General features: G+C 41.5%; 2 protein-coding genes across 7 annotated transcripts in view; one reads left to right on the forward strand and one right to left on the reverse strand.

Moving 5' to 3' along the window:
- Window positions 1-20,085, reverse strand: part of mllt10 (MLLT10 histone lysine methyltransferase DOT1L cofactor) — an 86,237-nt gene extending 66,152 nt beyond the window's left edge. The window contains exons 1-3 of one of the 6 annotated variants that reach the window (XM_052483628.1): window positions 15,373-20,085; window positions 4,646-4,808; window positions 1,329-1,408 (exon numbers count right to left, since the gene is read on the reverse strand). In XM_052483628.1, coding sequence (XP_052339588.1) covers window positions 1,329-1,408; window positions 4,646-4,808 — 243 coding nt within the window. In that variant the 5' untranslated portion in view covers window positions 15,373-20,085. Of the gene's footprint in view, window positions 1-1,328; window positions 1,409-4,645; window positions 4,809-4,904; window positions 9,136-15,372 lie in introns of those variants that run through there. The other 5 variants (XM_052483625.1, XM_052483629.1, XM_052483627.1 and 2 more) reach the window with 5 other exon arrangements.
- Window positions 20,086-20,563: 478 nt separating this feature from the next.
- Window positions 20,564-26,449, forward strand: skida1 (SKI/DACH domain containing 1). The gene has a single exon (XM_052483635.1). The coding sequence runs from the start codon at window positions 20,564-20,566 to the stop codon at window positions 23,276-23,278; it is 2,715 nt and encodes a 904-aa protein (XP_052339595.1). The 3' UTR covers window positions 23,279-26,449.
- The last annotated feature ends 307 nt before the right edge of the window (window positions 26,450-26,756 follow it).

A 26,756-nucleotide genomic window follows, 5' to 3' on the forward strand; every position in this document is an offset into this window, starting at 1 on the left:
TGCTCTCTCTAATTCTCTCGGAGGACCTGAGCCCTAGGACCATGCCTCAGGACTACCTGGCATGATGACTCCTTGTTGTCCCCAGTCCACCTGGCCGTGCTGCTGCTCCAGTTTAAACTGTTCTGCCTGGGGCTATGGAACCCTGACCCGTTCACTGTTATTATTTGACCATGCTGGTCATTTATGAACATTTGAACATCTTGGCCATGTTCTGTTATAATCTCCACCCGGCACAGCCAGAAGAGGACTGGCCACCCCTCATAGCCTGGTTCCTCTTGGTTTCTTCCTAGGTTTTGGCCTTTCTAGGGAGTTTTTCCTAGCCACCATGCTTCTACACCTGCATTGCTTGCTGTTGGGGGTTTTAGGCTGGGTTTCTGTACAGCACTTTGATATATCAGCTGATGTAAGAAGGGCAATATAAATACATTTGGTTTAGATACACTCACAAGCATGTGCCCTAATCTCTTTCTAACACACACTTTTGGGTAATCAGTGATCCAACACTTATCAAATAAGTATAAGTTGGTTCCACCCCATAGCATAGGAAGGGAGGGCCTAGTTGGCTTCAAGCCTCAGCTTTTCGTACAGTACAAACATACTGCTGCCCAAGACTGCTTCCCTTTCCTGTGTGTCTGTGTCCGTGTGTTTTTATCTCTCCAGTCGTGCCAATTTCACACCCGTTACTCCACCCCTCCCACAGGATGCAAGCCATCCCTCAACATCCCTGACAGTTTTTGTCCACACAATATCATAAGAGACTATGACACCACTGTTTAACCATTTCTACAGCCAGGATGAGAAATACGCTGGGGTGCGTCTTAGGCATGCCTGTTGCTTCCACGGACATGACCCCACTCTGTCACTGTAATATTAACCAATGTTGTACTTGTTTTTTTTGGATTGGTTAATACAAGCACCACATGGTAGTATTTACTGCCAGGTAGTAGAGCTGGGAAATATGGACAAAAATCCATATCACCGTAAATTGGCTGAATTAATGTGATAACAAAGAGCGTAAGTTTAAGTTCATAATATGTTTAAGTTCAAACCTCACATATCTCTAGTATAGGCTACTTACTGTAATGAACGACATATGCAAAATGCCTGCGATAAGTGATCAGTATGGTCGGTAACAATAGTTATTGGTTTACTGTCCCAGCTCTACCAGGTAATTGCCAATTGTGTTGAATTCTTTGAAGTAAGTGCCAGAGAGTACCTATTTAATACCACATACTTTCCTGTAACGTATCAACTTAATACTAGTGGAAGCTCTATCATAAAATACAGTGCTGAGAATGCATTGTTGATATTCTATTGATCAGACTCACCACTCTGGCTGCTCTCTCCTGAGATTCACACTTCCTGCAGAACCAGGGTCCAGTGGGCACCTGCACGATGCCATAGCACGCTGCAGAGAGAACACAGTTATTAACCACAATAACCTATCTCACACTAGGGCTGCAAAATATGGGCAAAATAAAATGTACGTGATTTTAAAATATATATATATATTGTCATTTAGAGCATTTATGTCCAGAAAATGACAACTGGTCAAAATAACAAATAAGATGCAGTGTTGTCAGACCTCGAATAACGCTAAAAAAATAAGTTCATATTCATTTTTAAACACAATACGAATGTTTTAACTTAGGAAGAGTTCAGAAATCAATATTTGGTGGAATAACCCTGATTTTCAATCACAGTTTTCATGCGTCTTTGCATGCTTTCCACCAGTCTTTCACATTGATGTTGTGTGACTTTATGCAACTCCTGGCGCAAAAATTCAAGCAGCTCGGCTTTGTTTGATGGCTTGTGACCACCCATAACTAATTTAGTGTTGTTTACACTGTTCCAAAAAGGCAGAAAAATTATACTGTAAAGTAAAAGCACCTGTATGTAAAATAATATGCATGCAGCTCTTGCTCATATATCCTCCTTTTTCTTGATCTCCTTATTATGATGATCATCGTTATAATAATATGTAATGTTGTTATCATTAGTAGCCTTGTATTACTTGTAGGCCTAAGAGCACATCCTGTTAAGTCTTATACTCTAACTTACTTAGGCCTATATTTCAATATGTATCAATAATTAATTTGTTCATGACATCAAACTGCATACGAGACATTCATGCTTGAAATGCAACCAAGCATTTTAGTTTTAAAATTAAATATCAAAGAGAGCATTGAATAATTACACTATGCAATAAACAGCAAATTAATGCATGCATCTATTTTTAGTCTGCTGTAATAAAGGCTTTATATATATTTTTTGTCGTTGTTAGATCAGACTCTCTGGTACACTTATTTATTTAGTGTTGTTTACACTGTTCCAAATGGTCAGAAAAAGTTATAATATTGTAATCTAAAAGCAACTGTTTGCCACACAATACTCACACAACGTGTGCTCTGATAACTTCCTTTTTCTTGATCTCCAGTAGTTTCCTCAACTAAGTCAAATGTCTTCCACAGATCTGACTTCCCCTTTCCCTCCTGAGCAACCAGTAAACATCCGCCCAGTTCGGGTTTCTTTTTCACATCCTCCGCATCCATTTTGCTGTCACGTGTTACTGTGTTTGGAGTTTGTTATAACCAATTTATTGATGTGATTATGATAGGCTATAGGTCAGACCCTATTGGTCACATGCATGGTATGCTTACATGTTTCACAAAGAGAGCAAGGGCTGAGGGAATAGGGAATGTTTTTCCTAAACAAATTAGGGACTTCAGTAACAGAACTGGTCAGTCAGAAACAAGTAAGAAACTAAATGGCTGAAATGGTGTTGTGCTGGGGTGCATTTTTGCAGCAGTAGGGAGTAGAGCGAGACAACATGTGCTAGTCACACAGGCACTCACTTTTTTTTTATACAATGTGACCATCGGGCTAATTCTCAAGTCATGTATGTCTTAATTATTTAATCAAAATGTGTGCTTAAAGCATCTGACAAGCTCAGTGCATATGTAGTTTATTTTATTCAAACACATAGGGCGTGTGTCTATATATGGAAAAATAAGTTAAAACATTTCGACCAATCGATTGGTTGAAAGAACAGGACGACTCTCAGGTCGACCAAGATTTTTTTGTCGGGACAGCTCTAATCAACAGAAATAATCCACTGATAATAAAAAGGGTAATGTTTATATTGTTGTGGACAGAGGAGTCAGTGATTGGTACAATCGTGTCACAATGTGTTGGTTAGCTACAGATTACATTTACACTCCCAAGTGGCACAGAGGTGTAAAGGCACTGTATTTCATTGCAAGAGGCATCACTACAGTCCCTGGTTCTAATCCAGGCTGTATCACATCCTGCCGTGATTGGGAGTCCCATAGGACGGCGCACAATTGGCCTAGCGTCGTCCAGGTTTGGCTGTCATTGTAAGTAAGAATTTGTTCTTAACTGACTTGCCTAGTTAAATAAATGTTAAATAAAAAATGTTTATAATTTTGACCCAATGAATTCATATTTAAAACGAATGGGTGGGTGGGTATTTAATAACAAGGGTCTAAAGCATGTACAAATAGGTGTGTTGAGTTGTATGGGTAAGAGGCCAGATATTCAATTCACCAGAATTATTACAACTACGAAACGAAGCATGACAATGATCATGAGTTTCTCTCTCACAAAGCCAAAATCACCAGTATTGACTGGGTACCAGAGTCAGTCAGCCTAGTTCTGATTGTGACTTTGTCAACAGAATTTGAGTACCATTGACATTGTTGTTTGGATCTGTGAAACCATCTGTCTTGTTTGGGTTTAATGTGTTGCAGACAATCTTAAGCTAGCTACACAGTCTGGTTCCTTCTGTATAACAACTTAGCTAGTTCCCTAACCGCATGGCACTATTGTTTACAAAACGTATCTCGCAATACATTGGGCAAATATGATTTAGTAGTTGGCTATCATCACTGATAGTGTGGTAATGTGTATCATTGGGTAAGACCTTGTAGCCAACATGTTTGTTAAATTCTACAAATAGTAGCCAGGATAATATTACAGCCAATGTTGACAGCTGCAGGAATGTTAGTTACTTTAGCCAACTCCATACCTACTAAACAGGAAGGCTAGCTAGGTAGCGTGGGTATGGAGTTGGCTAAAGTAACAAATGTCTGTAGTTGTCAAGATAGGCTGTAATGTTTTCTTGGCTATACAACTCGTAGAACTTAAATAACATGTTAGCTACTTTATCTTACCCAATGATTAACATTACCACACTACACGCGCGCATAACTGTCGATTGAATAGAACTAAAGTTAGCTAACTAACAATATAACCTTGGCTATTGGCTAGCTGAATAGTTCGCTAGCTAGCTAATAGCAAAACTAGCTAGAGTAGGGGAGTATTCATTACGGAAACCGTTTACCATTTAAAAACCAAACGGAAGCAAACATAGAAAACGACCATCCCTACTGGACAAACGCAGATAGATCACTCCCCGTTTCGTTCAGTTTGCTTCCATTTTTTAAAACAGAATCAACGTAATGAATACACCCCAGCTAACGTTGATAGCTAGCCAGCTTCATGGCAGGCGATCAACCGCGATAGCTAGCCTTAGCGAGCTAGCTAGCAACTAGCTAACGTTAGTTATCGGATGTTAGTCAAACAAATTTCATGTTACTTGCATTTGACTTTATTCGGTTTTTACCTTGATGGACTGCAACATTGCAGCCGTGACCGTCACAGTAGACGAGAGGGTTTTCTGCCCAGCCTCTCTCGTCTGAGCACACGCAGCAACCTCCAATCATCTCCTTCATATTATTTGCCAAAAAGTCGTTGTCCGCTGCCAGGCACAGCTCGCCGGAGACCATCTACGGAGAAAGTGAACATGCGAAGAAAACAAAGATGAGCCTAAACCTTTGCATAAGATCCTCATCTACCCACTGTGACAACGCTTTTGGTCTCACTTGGCCGAAATGTCATGTTTTAGTCGTGTTTACAATCCGTTTCGACACCGTATTTTTTTCCACTTCAGCGAAGGATACACACCGCGCGAGCGAGAAGAAGCGGCCGGTCGGAAAGTGGAAGTGCGTAATCACGAATGGCCAGTGACAGCGCAGAAAGGATGGATGTGATTGGCTCAAAGAGTGTTGCCAGTTTGCGTGGCGCCATTTTGACTCCACATGGCCTTTTAAAACGAATGTGTTTGCTTTGGAAACTTTTGTAACACCAGCTACTGCCATGCGTGGTTTTTACAAATGGTGAATTGCGATTGGCAGCATTGTATCCACCAAATACCAACATGAGGTTTTTAAAATATGCATAATGCATACCTTATCATAACAAAAACACGTATGACGATTTCTCTATTGTTTGTAGGCTATTGTTGTCATTAAATATTTTTTTAAATAGCATAAAGATGTAGCCAAGGCCTATAGTTTAAAACCATGTTTAGAAAACCTAGACATAATTTTGCTTTCAAAGAATATAATGTCATTCATTGAGCACTATAAGACACTACACTGTAGGTCAACTTTCATTTGCATATGAACGTTTCATGGTGAATTGCATGATGCATGCATGGCCCAGGTTTTTTGTTGGTTGCAAACACTATTAGCCTGTACACATCTGACAATACCCACTGCCTTTACATTAGCCCTGAATAAAACATAAGTGTTTGTTTGTGTCACTGACATTGCCTTTCCAATTAGGCCTATATATCATCCCGTGTGTGTGTGTGTGTGTGTGTGTGTGTGTGTGTGTGTGTGTGTGTGTGTGTTGCAAAATGGTTTAAGGAATAGGCACAGTGAGGGAGAAATGTATGTGGAATTACTCGGGGGTTAGAATGAGTGCGATAATTGTATACAGTCAAATCTGCTCTCAAACATCACTGCTAGAATCTTAAATTAGAGAAAAACATGTAAGGCCTACATAAAGCATGAATGGAGCTGAACTAATATGTTTGCATGTGTATTTTTGTGTTTAACTCAGGGCAGACTCAAAAGTCAAATTATGAGCTAAAATAAATCCCAAATAATCTAATAAATGTTTTTTAACAGAACTGGGCATGTCAAATCAATATATATATATTTTTAATTTAAATTAAATGTTGAACTCAGTAAATTACTTCCACTTTACACACATGAAATGCAAAAGCACACTTTTTAAACAAAATTGCATTACACTTTTGTTTTGAACGTTGTTAATGACATAATCTTGGTTGAATCAATCAGAGAAACTGCACTGTGCATGGATATATTCTGCTTGCATCACCGTCCGCGAGCCCTCAGAAGTCTCCCGCTCGCTCGCGGTTTGGTTTCCAGAGAAACGTAATGACTTGCCAATAATGTGGGAGAGCACACGAGCGTCTTCCGTGTAATGTGGAGAGCGAGAGGTCCCCGGGAGTGGTCTCCCTATTGTTGGCTTTAATTTCAAATTGCTCAAATGCTCCAGTCCACACTGGGCTCCGCACAAAACGGGGAAAAGGGGAAGAGGGGAGGAAAAGGAAAAAAAGTGAATTGTGTGTGGCGGGGGAAAACCTATTAGAGTTGGCGAGAACAAAGGAAGGCGAGGGGGGCAGCTGTCGGAGGGTTGGAGGCTACTGAAACACTGAAATAGCAAATTATTTTTACAACTTGCACTTGATTAAGTCTAAGTCTTCCCGTACATGTGCTCTCTTCGTGCTCAGAGAGAAGAGGGTTCATGCATTGGCGAGAGGAAATTACTTCTGCGCTGCTTCCTATTACAATTCAGTGCCCCTATAACAGGTTTACTAATGGAAACTATATAGCGAGGTTATATATTGGCTTAATTTTAATGATGCATACTGCTGGCACAGGGGTCAGTGTCAAATATATATGCTGTTTTGTGGAAAACTATAATATAGCCAACACATATAACATATAACAAACATATGCCTATTCTGTTATTGGGTCTATGTTTGTTATTTGCCTATATGTTCTTTTTCAGAAAATAGTAGGCTAACCTTGCATGCACACATGAAACTAAGATTTGTAATTTCTTAGGCTTATAGGCTAATACATGGCACAACATCGCAGTTATTTTTGGTCATGAACCTATAACAGTTCAAGAACTTCAGTACCATATACTTAATTAAACCGTGAAAATCCACAATATTTTAAATTCCAAACTTGTATGTAGGCTATATTTTTTTACAAAGTATTTTAAAATGTATTTGATAAAATAGCCTAGTGAACTGTAATGTCTTTTTGTATCAACATCACATTTGACCATGTAAAATGTTTTTGGGAGTTCCACACCTCATGTGACTTGTTATAGTTTGTTGTGGTTAGTGTTTGAGACATGGGGGTGAGCCTCATGTTTAACCCTGACATGACAGATTTGATCTCCACTGATGTAGTACACTGTAACTGCTAAAGAGAGACATTTCTACATCTGACCAACTTTCCCAAATATGTTTTCTGTCATGCAGTGCCATGCTTCTTATGACTAGGATCCAAATTCATCCAAAGGCTGAAAAACTATTGCGGTTGGTTTCTTGGATTTGCTCTCAGATGTTATATATTTCAAGGTAAGGTTTTTCACATGTTTAGAATATAATTGATGATGTATTGTATTTGTCAGGGTCTCGGTAACATAGCAGAAACAGTTCTGCTGACTCCAAACTTCAGCCCCTGTGAAATGCAACCCTTTTAAAATGAGAAAAACTTCAAACGAATTGACCCCATTCACATTTCCAAAACGATGCATTAAAAAAAATAATGTTCTTCTCTTTTTTTACACTTGGCCTATATATTTTTTTAACCGAATTTAGTAAACCATATAATTATATATTGTCTTTTTCTTTACACAACCCTTTTGAATCGCTTGTCACGTTCCATTAACTGTAGGATACGTCTATAGGCAGGCCTATGCTCAATGATTGGGCAAATGGTTAAAAGACTAAGAAATGTTCAATGTTGTGTGAATGAAATTGTGAAATGATTCAATAATAAATATGCCTGGTAGGCAACTTTCAACGTTTATTTTAATCGGTTGGGCAGCGTTTCGAAGCCAAGCTGGGTCTTTCTCAGTTTACCCTCTAGTCCAGCATCTGGGTGTTTTTATGAATGTGCATACCATCCCATCACTAAAGATATTTGGGAAACACCATCTACCATCTATGAATTATTGTATTAGATATGGCCTCCTCAGCCCCTCCCACTGTTGGCTACCACTTCAGACAAATGTTGGCCAACGGTATCTGGCAGTCAGTCCTCTGTTCAGTCGGGAGCCTGCTTATTAACACGGGCAGAGACCATAGGCTACATTAAACCAACATGACACTGCATGACTGTCCTGTTCTATGCGACACTCATGGCGATGGGGGTTGTCTTGCATGCAGCCTGGAGGCCTAAGGGCTGTGGGGATTAAGTGGGAAAACTGCAGAGTAAAGACCTATATATAGAAGGTATGATGGTGGAATACGAAGGAACAGGTTTTCAAAACAAATTGTGTAATCACTGAACTCAAAAAAATGAAATACATTGCATAGGCTACCTATATAATTATGAAAATTAATATAAAATATATAACAACCAACATAAATAAATACATTTTTTTCTAAATTTCGACCAAATAATTAGCCTATTTATTTTACCTTCTGTCGTATGTTACATGTCTTACAATTATTTCCCATGCAGGCAACATTTTAAATATTTCACACTTGACTGTTCATGTCGAAAATCCTCTCCAGTTCAGAACTAGAACAAAACTGTGAATGGGACATCGGGTCTATGGGGAGACTGAACCAGATAACGTGGAGGGTAAACCAGGTTGGGGGGTGAGAAACTATAGGTGTAAAAGATTGGTTAAGACCAGCCTTCATCAAACCGAATTCAGACAGCCAAATCGTCCTTGTTGTGTATGATGAACATTGACGCTAGATCAACACCGTTAATAATTGATGTTCAGATCATGGATGGAGGGGTAATGATAAACTCCTCCTTCCCCCTCTCTCTCTCACACACACACAACCTTGTTCGTTAACAAAAAAGGCCACTAAATAAATGGGATCTTATTTGTGTGTCGATTGTTAGGCTGCAATATCGAACATCATATGAAGCTGTGGCGTATGGCTTTCCTGACAGAGATGAGTGGAAAACGTATGGTCAACTAATAACAAAGCTTTTATAAATGCATAATTATCTTTTTTACTCGAGTACCTTCTCTTTTGATCTATTGTTTGCATTATTGTTCACCTCGCCTCCATAGCTGGCTGTTGTTCATTATGAGTAGGCTGTTAACAAATATATGATTTATCAAAATGGTTTTATACTGTCTGCACTCATGTTTTTAAATAATTAAACAACATAATAATTATGCAACGACACACACACACACACACACACACACACACACACACACACACACACACACACACACACACACACACACACACACACACACACACACACACACACACACACACACACACACACACACACACACACACACACACACACACCAACTCAAAGTTCTAGTTCTATATCGCACGGACCTGAGGATGAGTTGACGCATGGCATGGCTTCAGTGCCTCATTCAGTCATCTGTCTGTTGGTTCTAACAATAAGCCAAACGTATAATTACACGGTATGTAATGAGTAATTAGCGAGCTGGGCCAGAGAGTCTTCACAGCCATGTGTAGTCTGAGATATATGGCATGTTGATACTCCTGGAAGGCACATGCTAGCCAGCTTTTAGTTAGCCTCTGCTTGGTGATCAAACTAAAATCAAATCAAATGTTATTTGTCACATGCTTCCTAGGTGTAGACTAACAGTGAAATGCTTACTACAATATGCATTGCGACGACCATCTATCTCCCTCTCTCTCTTTCTCTCTCTGTCTCTCTCAATTCAATTCATGGGGCTTGGAATGGGAAACATATGTTAACATTGCCAAAGCAAGTGAAGTAGATAATATACAAAAGTGAAATGAACAATTAAAATGAACAGTAAACATTACACTCACAGAAGTTCCAAAATAATAAAGAGATTACAAATGTAATAGTATATACAGTGTTGTAACAATGTGCAAATGGTTAAAGTACAAAAGGGAAAATAAATAAACATTAATATGGGTTGTATTTACAATGGTGTTTGTTCTTCACTGGTTGCCCTTTTCTTGTGGCAACAGGTCACAAATTTTGCTGCTGTGACGGCACATAGCAAGGCTATGCTCATTGAGTCTGTACATATTCAAAGCTTTACTTAAGTTTCGGTCAGTCACGGTGGTCAGGTATTCTGCCACTGTGTACTCTCTGTTTAGGGCCAAATAGCATTCTAGTTTGCTCTGTTTTTTAATTAATTCTTTCCAATGTGTCAAGTAAATAATTACCTTTTTGTTTTCTCATGATTTGGTTGGGTCTAATTGTGTTGCTGTCCTGGGGCTGTGGGGTCTGTTTGTGTTTGTGAACAGAGTCCCAGGACCAGTTTGCTTAGGGGACTCTTCTCCAGGTTCATCTCTCTGTAGGTGTTATGGAAGATTTGGGGGATCGCTTCCTTTTAGGTAGTTGTGGAATTGAACGTCTCTTTTCTGGATTTTGATCATTAGCGGGTATCGGCCTAATTCTGCTCTGAATACATTATTTGGTGTTTTACATTGTACACAGAGGATATTGTTTGTAGAATTCTGCATGCAGAGTCTCAATTTGGTGTTTGTCCCATATTGTGAATTCTTGGTTGGTGAGCAGACCCCAGACCTCACAACCATAAAGGGCAATGGCTTCTATAACTGATTCAAGTATTTTTAGCCAGATCCTAATTGGTATGTTGAATTTGATGTTCCTTTTGATGGCATAGAAGGCCCTTCTTGCCTTGTCTCTCAGATCGTTCACAGCTTTGTGGAAGTTACCTGTGATGCTGATGTTTATACCAAGGTTTTTTGTGGGCTATAGGGCAACGGTGTCTAGATGTAATTTGCATTTGTGGTCCTGGCGGCTGGAACACCATTATTTTGGTCTTAATGAGATTTACTGTCAGGGCCCAGGTCTGGCAGAATCTGTGCAGAATATCTAGGTGCTGCTATAGGCCCTCCTTGGTTGGTGACAGAAGCACCAGATCATCAGCAAACAGTAGACATTTGACTTCAGGTTCTAGTAGGGTGAGGCCGGATGCTGCAGACTGTTCTACTGCCCTCACCAATTCGTTGATATGTATGTTGAAGAGGGTGGGGTTTAAGCTGCACCCTTGTCTCACCCCACGGCCCTATGGGAAGAAATGTGTGTGTTTTTTGCCTATTTTAACCGCACACTTGTTGTTTGTGTACATGGATTTTATAATGTTGTATGTTTTTCACCCAACACCAGTTTCCATCAATTTGTAAAGCAGGCCCTCATGCCAAATTGAGTCAAAGGTTGTTTTTTTTAACTCAACAAAGCATGACAAGACTTTGCCTTTGTTTTGGTTTGATTGTCATTTAGGGTGTGCAGGGTGAATACGTGGTCTGGCGTATGATCATTTGGTAAAAAGACAATTTGATATTTGCTCAGTACATTATTTTCACTGAGGAAATGTACAAGTCTGCTGTTAATGATAATGCACAGGATTTTCTCAAGACTGCTGTTGACGCATATCCCACGGCAGTTATTGGGGTCAAATTTGTCTCCACTTTTGTGGATTGGGGTGATCAGTCCTTGGTTCCAAATATTGGAGAAAATGCCAGAGCTAAGGATGATGTTAAAGAGTTTTAATATAGCCAATTGGAATTTGTTGCCTGTATATTTGATCATTTCATTGAGGATACCATTAACACCACAGGCCTTTTTGGGTTGGAGGGTTTTTATTTTGTCCATGAGTTCGTTCAAGGCAATTGGAGAATCCAGTGGGTTCTGGTAGTCTTTAATAGTTGATTCTAAGATTTGTATTTGATCATGTATATGTTTTTGCTGTTTGATCTTTGTTATTGAGCCAACAAGATTGGAGAAGTGGTTTACCTATACATTTCCATTTTGGACAGATAATTATTTGTGTTGTTGTTTGTTTAGTGTTTTTCAATTTTTCCAGGAGGAGTCTATGGATTATTCAATTACATTGAGCTGATTTCTGACGTGCTGTTCCTTCTTTTTCTGTAGTGTATTTCTGTATTGTTTTAGTGATTCACCATAGTGAAGGTGTAAATTCAGGTTTTCTGGGTCTCTGTGTTTTTGGTTGGAGGTTTCTCAAATTTATTTTTTAGGTTTTTGCATTCTTCATCAAACCATTTGTCATTGTTGTTAATTTTCTTCGGTTTCCTGTTTGACATTTTTAGATTTGATAGGGAAGCTGAGAGGTCAAATATACTGTTAAGATTTTATACTGCCAAGTTTACACCTTCACTATTACAATGGAATGTTTTGTCCAAGAAGTTTTCTAAAAAGGATTGAATGTGTTGTTGCCTAATTGTTTTTTGGTAGGTTTCCACACTACATTCCTTCCATCTATAGCATTTCCTAATATTACTCAGTTCCTTTGGCTTTGATGCCTCATGATTGAGTATTGCTCTGTTCAAGTAGACTGTGATTTTGCTATGATCTGATAGGGTTGTCAGTGGAATGACTGTGAACGCTCTGAGAGACTCTGGGTTGGAGTCAGTGATAAAGTAGTCAACAGTACTACAGCCAAGAGATGAACTGTAGGTGTACCTACCATAGGAGTCCCTTCGAAGCCTACCATTGACTATGTACATACCCAGCATGCGACATAGCTGCAGGAGTTGTGACCTGTTTTTGTTTGTTATGTTGTCATAGTTTTGCCTAGGGGGGCATATGGGGGAGGGAATGCTGTTTCTCTCTCTCAATTCAATTAAATTCAAGGGGCTTTATTGGCATGGGAAACATATGTTAACATTGCCAAAGCAAGTGAAGTAGATAATATACAAAAGTGAAATAAACAATAAAATGAAAAGTAAACATTACCCTCACTCTCTCTCTCTCTCTCAGCTAAGGAAGCACCTAAGACTGAAGAGAGCTGCATTTTCCTTTCTTTTCCGGAGGGAAGGGAGAGGAGACCGTGGGACAGTGGGGGAGGGCCATAACACTCCATGAATGAGATTGTGCGCATTTGCTCTTACACCCTCCACAACTGTTTAATTTATGAATCTGGATTACCAGAATGGTCTAACAAGTAGCCTTGCTATCTCCATATTGAGCTTTTTCATACTTTTCTCCCAAATCATAGTTGACATATAGCAACAGTAGGACTATTTACATTGACACCCCCCATTTTTAGCTGCTGCTACTCTCTGTTTATTATCTGTGCATAGCCACTTTACCTCTACCTACATGTACATATCATGTAAATGACCTTGACTAACCTGTACCACCGCACATTGACTCTGTACTGGTACCCCCTGTACATAGCCTGGTTACTGTTATTTTATTGTTGCTCTTTAATTATTTATTATTGCAGTTTTGTTTACTTCAGTTTAATTTAGTAGATACTTTCTTATTAACACTTATTTTTCTTAAGACCGAATTGTTGGTTAAGGGCTTGTAAGTTAACATTTCACTGTAAGGTCTACTACACCTGTTGTATTTGGCGCATGTGACACGTACAATTTGATTTGAAAATGAACACTACCAGACCGGTCCTGCCCCTCTGCAGCCGGCCTTGGTGTGTCTCAGCCTCGTCGGAGTGGAAAGGGAACGTCCCTATACAACCTCAGGCCTGGAGGGTTAGTTAATGGGTTGCACAATAGAGCTATACACCATCCATAGGCTACACACAGCATATTTCCTAATTCTAAGACCCATTGGCGTCCTTATGAATTATTTATTGGTACGTTGATAGGTAACAAATCGCTAGACTACAGGCCATATCCCTGTCCATAAAATAGACCGTGTTCATTTATTGTGCTGTGATTTGTGATATGTTTTAGATTTGAAAGAATGTTAAAATTTGACAGATGAATAGCTTATTGCACACGAATATTGTTGGTCATCAAAAATTGATGCACCAATTCGTTGATTGAAATGTTGTTGTTTATAATTGAGGATTAATGTCAGATCAGATGTACAATTATTATTTAAAAAATGTTGATGAAATAATCATGCTGAAATTAAAACTATGTAACCCCTCCACTGTCAATGAAATAAAGTAGCCAACTGATAATGGCCTGTGTTTGATTGTAATGTAGGCTATATTAAATGATTGTATAGAACTAGGCCTATATTAAATTACATTTGACATCAATTAAATTATTGATTTAAATAAAAACAGCCTACAATAGCATGACGGGGCTATTAAGCTGGTAGAGATTGTATAGAGGTAAATTCATTGGGCTATGAAGTAAAGACTAAGTTGCAAGCTACATGTTGAACTTCCCCTAAAAACATGAGAAAGTAAAATGCATGACATGCACGCGAAATGATGTGTAAGATACACGAAAAATAATTTTGTGTGTGTGTGTGAAATAAGCCTCCGTCCAAAACGTGTGGTATTCAAGAAAGGTCAAGGGAATGGGTCGTGTGCTTAGATCTGACAATAAATCACATCCTCCACATCTACTGGAGCAGTGGTGACGCGTCAGACACTACTGTGGCAACAGCCTGCATACCTATTGGACATAGGCCTACATCCTCTCCTCTCTGGTGCCCCCCCCCCCTCCTCCAGCAACAACACGCTCACACTTCTGGCTCAGATTGCATGTAAAATCGCATTCTTAGGGGGGATCCGAAAAAGATAATTTATTTGTTTTGGCATGGCTAGTGAATTTGTGCCGTAAAATGCCTATCTACAAGTGCCTCGACCAAGTGTATCCATAAAACTCATTGCAAAACAAATGACTTGGGGCAGGGTGGGGAAAGGGACAAGGTTAATAAAATGAACACTATGAGTTGGGTGTTAGAGAAGCAAGTTGGTTTCAAGGGTTAAGGTTTTGGGATTTCAGAGTTTGGGTAGAGTGAAGCACTTTCAGAGCAACGGGTTTGCTTTTTAAGAAATCAACCGAAACACAAACGGGAGTTATTCAGCTATTTAATCACGGTTGACAGATATCCGTTTTGTGGTGTGGTTTTCCCACATGGGAAACACGCGCACTCACATACACCTAATATAATAGCTACACCACAGGTTTTAAAGTCGTGTGCCTCAACATTTCCACGTGGGCATATTTTGTTAAAATAACTGCATTTACGTTCGTAATGGGAGGCCGATGTATGTTGTTTAATCCTCAAATATTCTACTGTCTGTTCGTCCCATAGGCCTGTATTTTTATCTTCGTATTCACTTCACACGTCTCTCAAATATACTATACCTGAGCGCAACCACATCCTGTAGGCTATAAAGGCCAAGAAAATGCTTTAGAAGTGTAAACGAGAGGGAAACATTACTCTTGTTCTTTGTTCTTTGTTCTGCATCGTTTTCCGAGAAAAGCGCGGACGTGTGTGAGTGCGTGCGCATGTGTGTGTGAATGACTAAGTGTGTGTGTCCTCTTACCTTCCACTCGCTCTAATCCGCCAATCTCCTCCATCTGCGCAGCCATGTCTTCGCCAAAAGCACACGTGCACATTACAACAAACATATCTATCCGCCCGAGTGATGAATGTGCGCCCCTGGAAAGGCAGGAGGCTAGTCTGACAGTCGGGTCTCTCTGGTCGCGGTATTCCCCGGGTATTATTGAGCTTCCATGCAGCTCGCTGAGGTGCAGCACGCTGATGTGCCGCTCTGGGGCGTGAGTCATCTGCAGTCCACCGGCCTGACCGGCTGAGCTCAGAGGGAGAGAAGAGAAGAGAGGGACCGAGGGGGCTCCTCTCACAATGGGCCGGAGAAACGCAGGCAACAGTAGCCACAACTTCTGAATAGCCTGTAGCAGCTGATAGGAATATCGATGTTAAATAGGCTACAGAACTGCAACACAAAACGAAAGAGCAGCCCAAACGTTTAGCTTATATAAGAAAACAATGTGTAATGGGTAAACAAATGCGTGGTTTAAAAATGTCGAACTTAAAACACTATCCAGAGCAAGAAAATACCGAGCTGCAATAGGGAGGTTCATATAGAGTACAGGGGAATAGCACGGACCATGAACAAATACTCAATATACATTTAGGGTTTTCACATAAAATAATATATATTTTTTGTATTTTGATTCATTCTTTAAGGTTGTATAAAATGTTGGCCTTTATAACAAAAAATATGCGCTGTAGGTTTCCCCATACCCTGAAATTACACAAATGAAATTCACAGTAGGCCTAATTTACCTTGTTACACACAATAATGATTCGAGGGTCTTTAGCCTACAATATCAGTGAATTTAGGCTATGGGTTGTAGACTATAGGTTTGGTAACGGGTTAAATACAAAACATTCAGTCTACTTTGTCACATTTTTTAATTGCCCTTTGGGTTGATCCGATGGGGCACATGCGTCTTTTCTGCATCATCACATCATTTAAATATCTATTGCAGGACAAAAAAATACCTTATTTTTACGCGTCATTGATTAATTCAGGGAACGTCAATTTAAGAAATTATTGGAGATGGATCGATGAGTAGGGGCCTACAAATCATCGTATCAATTTCTGCATAATTTTTGATAGCCCTATACATGATTCCCCCTGACCCTGTGAACGTGTCACTTTACTTCATTATTATTGTTTTATTCATAACAGGATCGTTAACCTATGACAGCAAACATATGTGTTATAAGGGCTAAAAACGTTCAGTGTCCAATCAGACGAGATTTATTCTGTTGGCCTGTAAACTCAATGATTTGCTATGCCGACATTCCCTCAACCCGAAAACAGACAGGCCTTATATTTCTGTCTGTCTGCTAACTTCTTCAGACCGAGTGACTTCAGACAATGTTCCGAACAGAACTGTGATGACATCTGCATAAAGTATTGATGAGTATTGATGAAGCTACGAACGTTTTTATATCTGCAAGGCGAGATCAAACCATATGTTTTATCCAACCAAACATTCTCCAGCCCGGCTATCTTTGGCTCTCTGTGGCCGGGCAGAGCTGGAGAGGTAGAGCCGTAATCCCCACGGATCAGGCCTCAGGGTGGTGGAGCTCTGCAAACAGAGGACCCTTCTCCTTTGTCCATCCGAAGGCAAAACAATTATCCACACACACCTCAAAAGCTATAGAATACTTTATGCATGATAACTCGGTTCACTGAAGATGGTACAATTGGGAAAAGTCATGATGTGGGCTGGGTTGGATTAAAGACACCCCCCCCCCGCCACACACACACACACACACACACACACACACACACACACACACACACACACACACACAGAGGTGAAAGACTAAGTGTCTCATGCAAATTGTGCCTTCCTCCTTGCCTACTTAGTACATGTAGGCTACTTACCACGTATATACGCTACACACACAATTCAGGTGGAACCGAAAACCTCCTAATGACGGTGCGTACAGTTCAGCATCGATAGTAATATCAGGCCATTTGGTCTCCCGACTCTGCGGCCTGCTGACACCGCTCAGCCCTCGATCTCAGCAGGGAGCTACAGGCCGGGATGTGCTTCCACTTGTACCTGGCCCTGGATCACAGGCTGCTAAGTAAACACACGTTAATGAATGTGCAATAGTGGTTTAGAAGCGCCTAAAGACTTGATGATAATATATGGCCCATAGAACCGGCTGTGTAGGACTGAAGCAGAGTAGTACAACAAATGAGTCAGGAAGTTGTGTATTTCTTTCTGTGAAGGTGAGACTGGAGTTCTTATGTCGGTAATATGACGGAGTCATCCATTGAATAGTGTGAATCATCACAATTACAACAACCACTTCGTTGACATTATAGCCTATAATAATATAACAAAATAACAAACAAATAGGCTAAATAAACAAACAAAGAAAACACTCCCCAATGTAGCCTACCTTTCACAAATAATCGAAGTATATTGGAGCTCCTTAGTGGAAAAGCACCAACCAACAATGCGTTCTTTATATTGTTATGGAATTAAACTGCAAGGGCAGGATGTAGAATTCCAAAGTTCTCCCTCTCACTCACACCCCCTCGCACCTTTTCTTACATCCTTCCCTCACCACAATCCTCTGCAACTTTACGTTTAAAAAAATGTAACCTTTATCTAACTAGGCAAGTCAGTTAAAGAACACATTCTTATGTACAATGGCGGCCTTCCCTCGGACGACTCTGGTCCCAATTGTGCGCCGACCTATGGGACTCCCAATCACGGATGTGATAGAGACTGGATTCGAACCAGGGACTGTATTGACGCCTCTTGCACTGAGATGAAGTGCCTTAGACCGCTGCGCCACTCGGGAGTATTGGTAAAGTATTTATAGACAAATATTATATAGCCTATACCTATGTTATGCCTCACTATGGCTATTCTAACCCGCGACTATGTGCCTCAGAAACAGTTTCCATGATTTGCATGTTCTCTTTTCGTTAATTTCACAATTCAACGAGTCCGTATAACGCCATCGCCGGTCATTTCTCCAGATCATCTGCGGGCTCACTGAGAGCTGCGAAGCCTAGGCCTATACCGTAAATTTACCAAAATTAGCGATAAAACCAAGGGAAATATACTTGTACGGGTTAAACCGTCATCATTAATGATCATATATATCTCATATGCATGCTTGTTGTCTCACACGAACACACACAACAACAACAACAACAACAATTAACAACCCATTAAAGGCCTCTTTACATTAGGAGCAGGGCGCAGTTTAGTGATGATATGGCACAGTGTGACATTTCTCCTCTCAGCTTCACCCTGCTCTGCTCTCAGAATATCAACCCATTATCAACATGTGCATGATAGAGCCTTAAACAGTGTGTGTGTTTTACAAAAATACATACTGATATGCCTATGTTCAATAGGCCTATAATAAACCTGATATTAATTATTATCACGTTTGCAGAAGAGGCCTTGGGGAAAATCAACTCTGAGCGTGCACTTTTACAGCAAGTGAAAGCTAGAGCTTTTCCCAGACAAATCGTCCGTCACGTTGCTCATGTTTTTATCGTGGTGGACCAGGGAACAGCAGACTCGGTGGCTGAGATAGAAATAGCATATCTATCGGTTTAGAATAAGACCGCGAGAAAGACTGACCATTAATACCGAGGTGAACGGCAATGCACGCTGACCCAAAGTCTCTCCAAGCCTGAAAATATACAAATACACCTTATGGAACAACGCGGACTGTGAAGAGATACACACACGCTATGGGGATCCTTAATTAATACAAAATGTAAGAGGAGGGCACACAGACACACACACACACACACACATTGACCATTCACCAAGTTTCAACCTAAATGCATTCAACAAAATGTAGAATGGTATCGAAAACTCATCAAATATAATAATCAAATATAACAAAATGGTGTATGTATGCCTATGTTTGTATTAATTCTGAAATAACAAGCCGCCCATGCATATATGTGTCGCTATGCGTAAAGGTTTGGCTAAATCGTCGTTAGAATGAGATCCCCTTTCACCTTTGACAATTCACGAAATAACAAAAAAAAACTCATGCTTAAGATTAATTTCCTTGAGTACCCCGACATAACTCTACATTTGGGAGTTCAAACAGCGTTCTACTCAGGTGAAAAATGTAAATCTCTTTGTCTGAGTCCATTTGAAAGAATGTTACAACAAACCTTCACAATATAATTAGCAAGGGGGTTAAGACAGATTGACAGACGTCTGAATTCAAACATGTCTGAATTTAACCATGAAAATGATATGCCATCTATTGGCCTATATTTCTTTGAAATGATATTTGTGCTCTCAATAATCCCACGTTGTTTGACTGACAGCGATATAGGCATAACGCCATAAATAGCCTACTAGCAGGATATAGAAGACGACTTGCCCATTTCAGCAAGTTCAGCTATACCACTTCATCTATTAAAAAACAATATTGAAATATGAACTTGTCATAGCGGAATTATTTAGCATACTTAACAAACGGAGGTGGAGGTACAATAGTATGGTAATCAACGGGGGGTTTGAGAGGGGGGTGTCAGGGGGTGGAATATCCATTTTTATTGCATCACCTGTCAGCGGCGTCCAATAAGCTTCGAGTCTGAGGGCATTAATTGATGAAGGTGTCTCCGGGCTCGTGCACTTCCCCTCTGTCATTTTATTTGTGGCTAACCCCGAATCCAGGAGAGCAGCTGCATTTTGGCTCTTATTCTCTCTCTCTCTCCTTCCATCCCTCCCTCCCACCCCCCACCCCTCTCTCTCCCTCCCTCTCTCTGTGTAGCTCTCTCCCTACCCCTCTCTCTTTTTTATCCTCTCGTTGTGGCAGTGGTATACACCTTCCTGTCGTGCTGCCGGTCAGAGGGAGTGAGCAGGAGAGGAGGAGAGACAGGGGATAGCAGACAGCCAGCAGCCGGTCTGGCGGTAATCCCTCGCATTCCTCCACCATGCCTGGTCCGTGGCAGGGCCCGGGGACTGATGCTGTGAACCCATCCGATACCACTCCATTTAACTCGGCATCTCAAAGTTTGCCTGTTCATGACGCAGCTTGGAGGTAGCCTACTAGGACGCATCAGCAGCGGCCGGCGAGTCAGAATGCATTGAGCTCAAAACAGGGAGTTTATTCCTTTATTTTCGTTGCTGCATGAATACAACTGACCGAGTTAAATGCTGAGATTATTACAATAGAGAGTGAAAAGCAACATGGGAGACCTGAAGTTTGGGTTTGAGGAAATGCAGGGAGTGAGGCTGGGATACCTGCTGATAAAAGGAAAACAAATGTTCGCCCTCTCCCAGGTCTTCACCGACCTGCTGAAAAATATTCCCCGAACCACCGTGCACAAACGCATGGATCACCTGAACGTTAAAAAACACCACTGTGATTTGGAGGAGTTAAGAAAGCTCAAAGCAATCAATTCTATTGCTTTCCACGCCGCTAAATGTACTCTGATATCACGGGAGGACGTAGAGGCGCTTTATTTCTCCTGCAAAACGGAGCGCGTGTTAAAATCCAACAAAAGAAAAGCAAAGAAAGACAGTTTACCGGAGGGTGTGGGCGAAGGCAAGCTCAACGCAGACACGCACCCTGCCGGGTTATGGAGGGAGAAAGTTTGGTTAAGTTTGCACAGCGTTCCACAGACTATGTCCCTCAAAAACAAAGCCGGCAGGAGAGAACAACCAACCTTGCGCCCCGACTCCAATCTACCTCAAATTTACAATAAATCCCTCGGTCGGGATTACTCCTCTGTCACCAAATCAGCATGTAAACCCTTTAAAAACTATGAAACTGGTCAAATACCGGGCAATTGCGTCGCGTTTAGCCAGGGACACTCGTTTTTCCGGAGCGTGGTCAGCGGGCAACCAGTGTTGTTTCAGTCCGCCATTGCTGCTCAGTCCAGGCTCTCTGCAACCGGCGACCTACTTCACAAAAGGAAGAGGAGGCGCGGGGGGGGCGGCGGCAGGGATATAGGCAGCAGCGGCGCGAGGCAGTCATGGAGCAGGAGCAGACACACACACTCACACACTTACTCTCACACACACCACCCGGTGCTCCTCGTGCAGCCCAAGTGCTGCAGAAAGCCCAAAACACACTACAACCACAACCGGACAACTCTGAGCCATTTTGACATTGGACACGAGTTTTACATCGACCACCACGATCACCACCATCGTCACCCGCATCAACATGTGAGAGGGTTCCCGGAGAGCTACAGCAGTGACACGGAGTCCAGTTGCTACTCAGAGCGCCTCAACAACGACTCCGACATCGGCTCCAGTTTATCGACCAGCAGCAACTCTGGGACCTCTGATGAGGAGGATGAAGAGGAGAGCCCATTGGAGAGCTCTGAGGTCAGTTCTGATGAGGAGAGTTCATCTCAGTCTGATAGCAGCTCTGTGTCCAGCCAAGTGTCTGTCCAGTCTATCCGCTTCAGGAGGGCCCGGTTCCCCTCTCTCAACACCACCAAAAATATCATCACTAGAACTCTGCCTAATGCTCAATCTCTCTCCACAACTCTCTCCAGCACTAGAACTCTGCCTAATGCCCAATCTCTCTCCACAACTCTCTCCAGCACTAGAAATCAGTCGAACTCTAGAACTCTATCCAACAGTAGAACTATCTCGCTCACTAACGCACCTTTGCTCCTGCAGCCTACCTTCCACTACAGCCACCAGCAGCAGCCATCTAAACCGGTGGGCCAGTTTGGAACAAACCAGGTGGACTATGACATTCCGAAGAAACAACCGAAATATGACTTTACAGCCAGGGAGGCCAAGCAGGACACACACACACACAGGTTCAGCTCGCCTGTCACCCGTGGGAGTTATTTCACTAAGAGGAGAGACAGGAAGGTTCCTGGGTCCCAGGTCCAGACCCAACGAGAGATAAAGCGAACCGAGCCTGTGTCCAGAAAATTGTACGCACTGAGCCCCTCACCTAACCCCAACGGAATAAAAGCGGTTCTTCCACACAGGACAACGGGACACGCAAACAAATGCCCCCCAGTTCTGAGCTCACACTCCGCGCCTGACAAAGACACAAAGTACCCCAAGCCTAAAAACAACAAGCTTTCATTAGCTACAAATCTAAAAAGTGAGGTGAGAATCAGCCCCAACCTGAAACTGCCCTTTCTGCTCAAAACCATTAAGACTGAGCCGGAGGAGCTATCAGTGGCCGCGGGTCCCCTCCCCGAGCGCAGCAGGGCGGTCAAGACTCCCCCCTTCAACCTGCAGAATGTGAAAATCAAAGTGGAGGAGAGCTATGATGAATATGAATACTATAGCCAAGCCTCTGGTTTCCAATGCCTAGGAGACGAGGCGGTTATCAACAATGGCCAATACTACGGCGGCGACATCAAACAAGCTGCTGGCTGTTTCAACAACGAGACCAAAGCCATTGAAAGTTCTGCTGGGGCTCCCAAGTCCTCCTCCGGCTTGCAGGAATGCGGGAGCACTCAAGACACCCCTTGTCCCGAGGAAGGGGAGTATAAAAACGGAGCTGGGGTCAGGAAAAACTACAGGAGTCTGGTGCTGGGGAAGAAGCCTGGAATTTCAAGGGTGCAGCAGAAACAGAACGTGTCTAAAGTTGACAGGACTTTGTCTTCTCGTCCCGTGGGCAAAGCTGAGATTTGTGAGGGAAATACTGAGGATCTAACAGGGGCGACTAAACGAAAACGCGCGTCCAGTAATGTAGCAGCCCCTCTGAAGAGGCCTTTCAGCTTCATGGCGAATTTCCCCGCTCCTCCGTCCCTGTTAGTGGGCAGCGACGGGGATTTAAGCCCTGCTTACTCTCTGAACTCTCTGGGGGGACCCCGACCTCCCCCTCGCTCTCACCCCGTGTGGCGATGGCAGCCTGGCGGTCTGCCTGTCCCTCCCCCACCCGCTCAGAGAATCAGGAAATGTTCACGCTTTTTTCTTTGACAAAAACAAGAGAAAGAAAAAACACCTGGATGGAAACCTACGTTGACGACAACTTGCGTCTTAAACTGAATGGGAGACTCTAATGGCTTGCGTCCTTCCGTTGTTTTCATTTAAATTGTATCCTTTATATGATGTAGTGGATTTAAAACGTTCCTCGTTGTGGAGTTATAGATCAGTTATATACACTACTATTCTCCATATCGCGCGGACCATATTTGAGATGCTCTACCCATGCCACTGGACGATCCCTCCTCGTGGATTTATTCTGACTAACTAACTCTAAACAAGCTATCTACCATAAGCAATAGGCTACACGGTTTGGCAAAATGGGTTTACATGACTTTCTCTCGGATCTATTTTCTCTTCGCCTTGACGCTCGAGCGGTTGGATTGTACCAGGGTTTCAGTGAAGTAAACATTTTGTTGTGCTGTAGGCCTACTCCCTTTGTGGTGAGAGAAAGAGAGGGGGAGACTCCCTCTCATAAAAATCACAGCACTCCTATATGTTGGTCTTCTTTACTGTATTTTTCTAACATCAGCTTTAACTTGGGTAAAATTGGGTTTAATCAACAGATTCAGGGTTTTCCTTTGGTAACATGGTTAGGGCTACTACTATTGTCTGTCACATTAGTCCTATTATGAGCCGTGGTTGTTTTTTTCACTATAGGATTTGTAAAACCTTGTAGAAACCCTCATTTCAATTTTTATTTTATGCTTGCCAGAGTTTGGGTAAATTTTATCTAAATGTTATCTAATTCAGATAACTGTTTTTGAATTCGATTTCAAATGTCAATTAATTTATCCAAGCAAGTCCAAAATCATAATGTTCTTTGGACAGGCTATATTGAATTAGGAAGAATTGTGAGGGAAATTACCATTACTCTGGTCTGGCTGGTGCTTGCAGATTTTCCGTGTTTGTGATATGGTTTCCAGCGTTGTTTGTATTTATGAGAGTATTTCCTGGTAAACTTATGTTGGCTGTAGTCAGACAGCCGCCAGCACCCATAAAGGCCCCAAAACACTGCAGGCCTTATGTACAGACAATCACACAGAGAGAGACTGCCCAGGCCTGACACAGATCAAGCCTTTCAGTGAAAAATCACACGTCCTGGACAGCCTTTTTTAGCATTTTGGTGGGACATGTTCCTTTACATTACACATTTATTTGTCAATTAAAACATTCGCAATGTCCTACACGAAAAAAGTATGAGAAAAACAGTGAAAATTACACTCCTGTCCAAGACGCTGTCCTAATACCAGTTTGGGGTTTGCATCACACTTAAACAAAAACCCAAACACACCAAAACGATGTCTTACAACACACCGAGCCTAATGTCATTTCATTTAGAAACAACACATGAAAGCACAAGTGGTAGGCCTACATGCTTTGCACTTTGACACACTCTAGGGTCCCATTTCCGCTTGATGATTGTAGGATAGCCTACATTATGAGAGAAGTTAAAATAAAATAAATGTAAGATACGGTAGGCTACTAGCTTATGTCCATTTAAATATTTCATCTAAAATATATAATTGGTTATTTGTGGCCATTCACATGAGGTTGAATTATTTTCTATTTGGGTCAACATGGTATTAGAGCAGTTTATCAGTTGTTTATTGTATCCTTACATCTGCAAGAATGAATAAAATGCCCAGCACAGCACGTTGCTGTGGAATAGTTAGCTATTAGCTCGGGGGGTAAATGCATAATTACCTGTTAAATTCTGCTGGGAAGCCCACGGTGCTGAATTGACCTGGGAACATCTCCAGTCATACAAAATTATTAAAATAGACTATACAGTCAGTCGAAAATGTAGGCCAAAACACAAAGCTGATTGTGGCCCTTTGTTATGAAAGCATTGCACTCTGTTTTCCACAAAAGGCCATGTCCTTCTCCATGTCTCCACTTCTACTGATATAGTCTCTACGCTGTTTTCTCACATGAATCAAGTCAGAAAAATATTTTCTAATGTTGCCACATAAACATGTATAAATCTAGCCTTTACATATGGACGCGTGATGAATGTATAGGCCTATATGTCAAACTTTTTCCATTGATCCTTACGTTGCTAATTAATAAACGAAGAATAGACCAAAAAAATAAAAAATACAATTCAGTCAAATTTAACTGAAGTTGCACCTAAATATCGATATTTTTCCACCAACGTAAAATGTTGATTTGGTGAAGTTGTGGCTAAGAATGAGCTTTTCTCCCTGTGACAAAGAGAGTCCGAGCCAGCCTGGCACATAACCACAAACAATATGCCTGATAATGTCAGGATTCTCACATCAACATCAGCAGCAAAGACAGAAACAAAAGCCCATTCGATTGGTGATTGTAGTTAAGGGAGAAAAAAAGCTCCGTTTCACACAATGCTCAGAGTTTGTATAGATTGATCTGTGTGTGACATGCACCTCTACCACCCCATGCCTGTAGGCTTCCCATACCATAGTGCGCACTTCCATTGTAGCGAAGGTAGAGAAGCACTTAAAAATGGCACATTTGCCTCCAAACTAAACACAGCCATTTTAATCTCCATTTGAAAATGACGTAATCTCTCTCCAACCTAGAGGGAGTTATGGGGAGGGGAGGGATGGAATTCATATGTTGCACGAGGGAAGCTTCCACCGCGTAATCCCCGCGTCAAAGTGTACTGGGCCAGAGGAGGGATATATACAGCCCAGTTTAGAGAGGACACACACATACACACACACACACTTCCCGTTGTAGGTACTCGCCAATTCTCACGCCGATCACAGAGAACATCACCCGGGCAAGGAGATGGTGGTAGAGGCGTTTAGGGAAGACTAAAAGAGCTCTGACAGTGACGCTGTCAATGTAAATAATTGCATGGTGTAGCAGCTCGAGGCACAGGGCTCTTTCTCGTTCTCCCTCTCGTTCTCCCTCTCGCTTTTCCTCTCAGCTCCAAACCTTATTTTAGCTTTTTGATACAATACTTGATTGAGGTCAGGGTTTTGACATGACATTTGAAGTCACTGGCTGTTTATATAAAAAACGGAATATTTATTTTTGTGAATTACTGGGTTTTGTATATCATTGTTGTTTAGGATAATGCACTCGAAATGAAAACCTTGAATGTTGGATTTCTGAAGCACTTTCCCTTTCTTCCGAGTTATGAATGACTCATTAAAGACATCTGAGTGTGAGTGACGCTGCCTTCTCTTTGTTGTGAGTTGAACAATCACACACTTCATTCATATTGGTATTACACTGTATGCCTACATAGACTGAAACCTCACCAAGAGGATACCATATTGGAAGAGAATTGGTTCTTTGGACAAATGTGTAACTCAGAGTGTATTTTGGATTAGGAAATATTGGTGCAAGGGACAACTTTTACTATCCATTACAGAAATGTAACTAAGACCCACAGAGATATTACGCTGCCATGTTTGATACACACTATAGGCCTACTTCTACGTAATATGGACATGTTGGCCTAGTGAACATATAGGCC

Source organism: Oncorhynchus keta, chromosome 28 (genome assembly GCF_023373465.1).
Source record: "Oncorhynchus keta strain PuntledgeMale-10-30-2019 chromosome 28, Oket_V2, whole genome shotgun sequence".
Taxonomy (NCBI): domain Eukaryota; kingdom Metazoa; phylum Chordata; class Actinopteri; order Salmoniformes; family Salmonidae; genus Oncorhynchus; species Oncorhynchus keta.

Coding starts and splice junctions, on each gene's coding strand:
- skida1 (XM_052483635.1), top strand. CDS start 20,564: ATGGGAGACCTGAAGTTTGGGTTTGAGGAAATGCAGGGAGTGAGGCTG.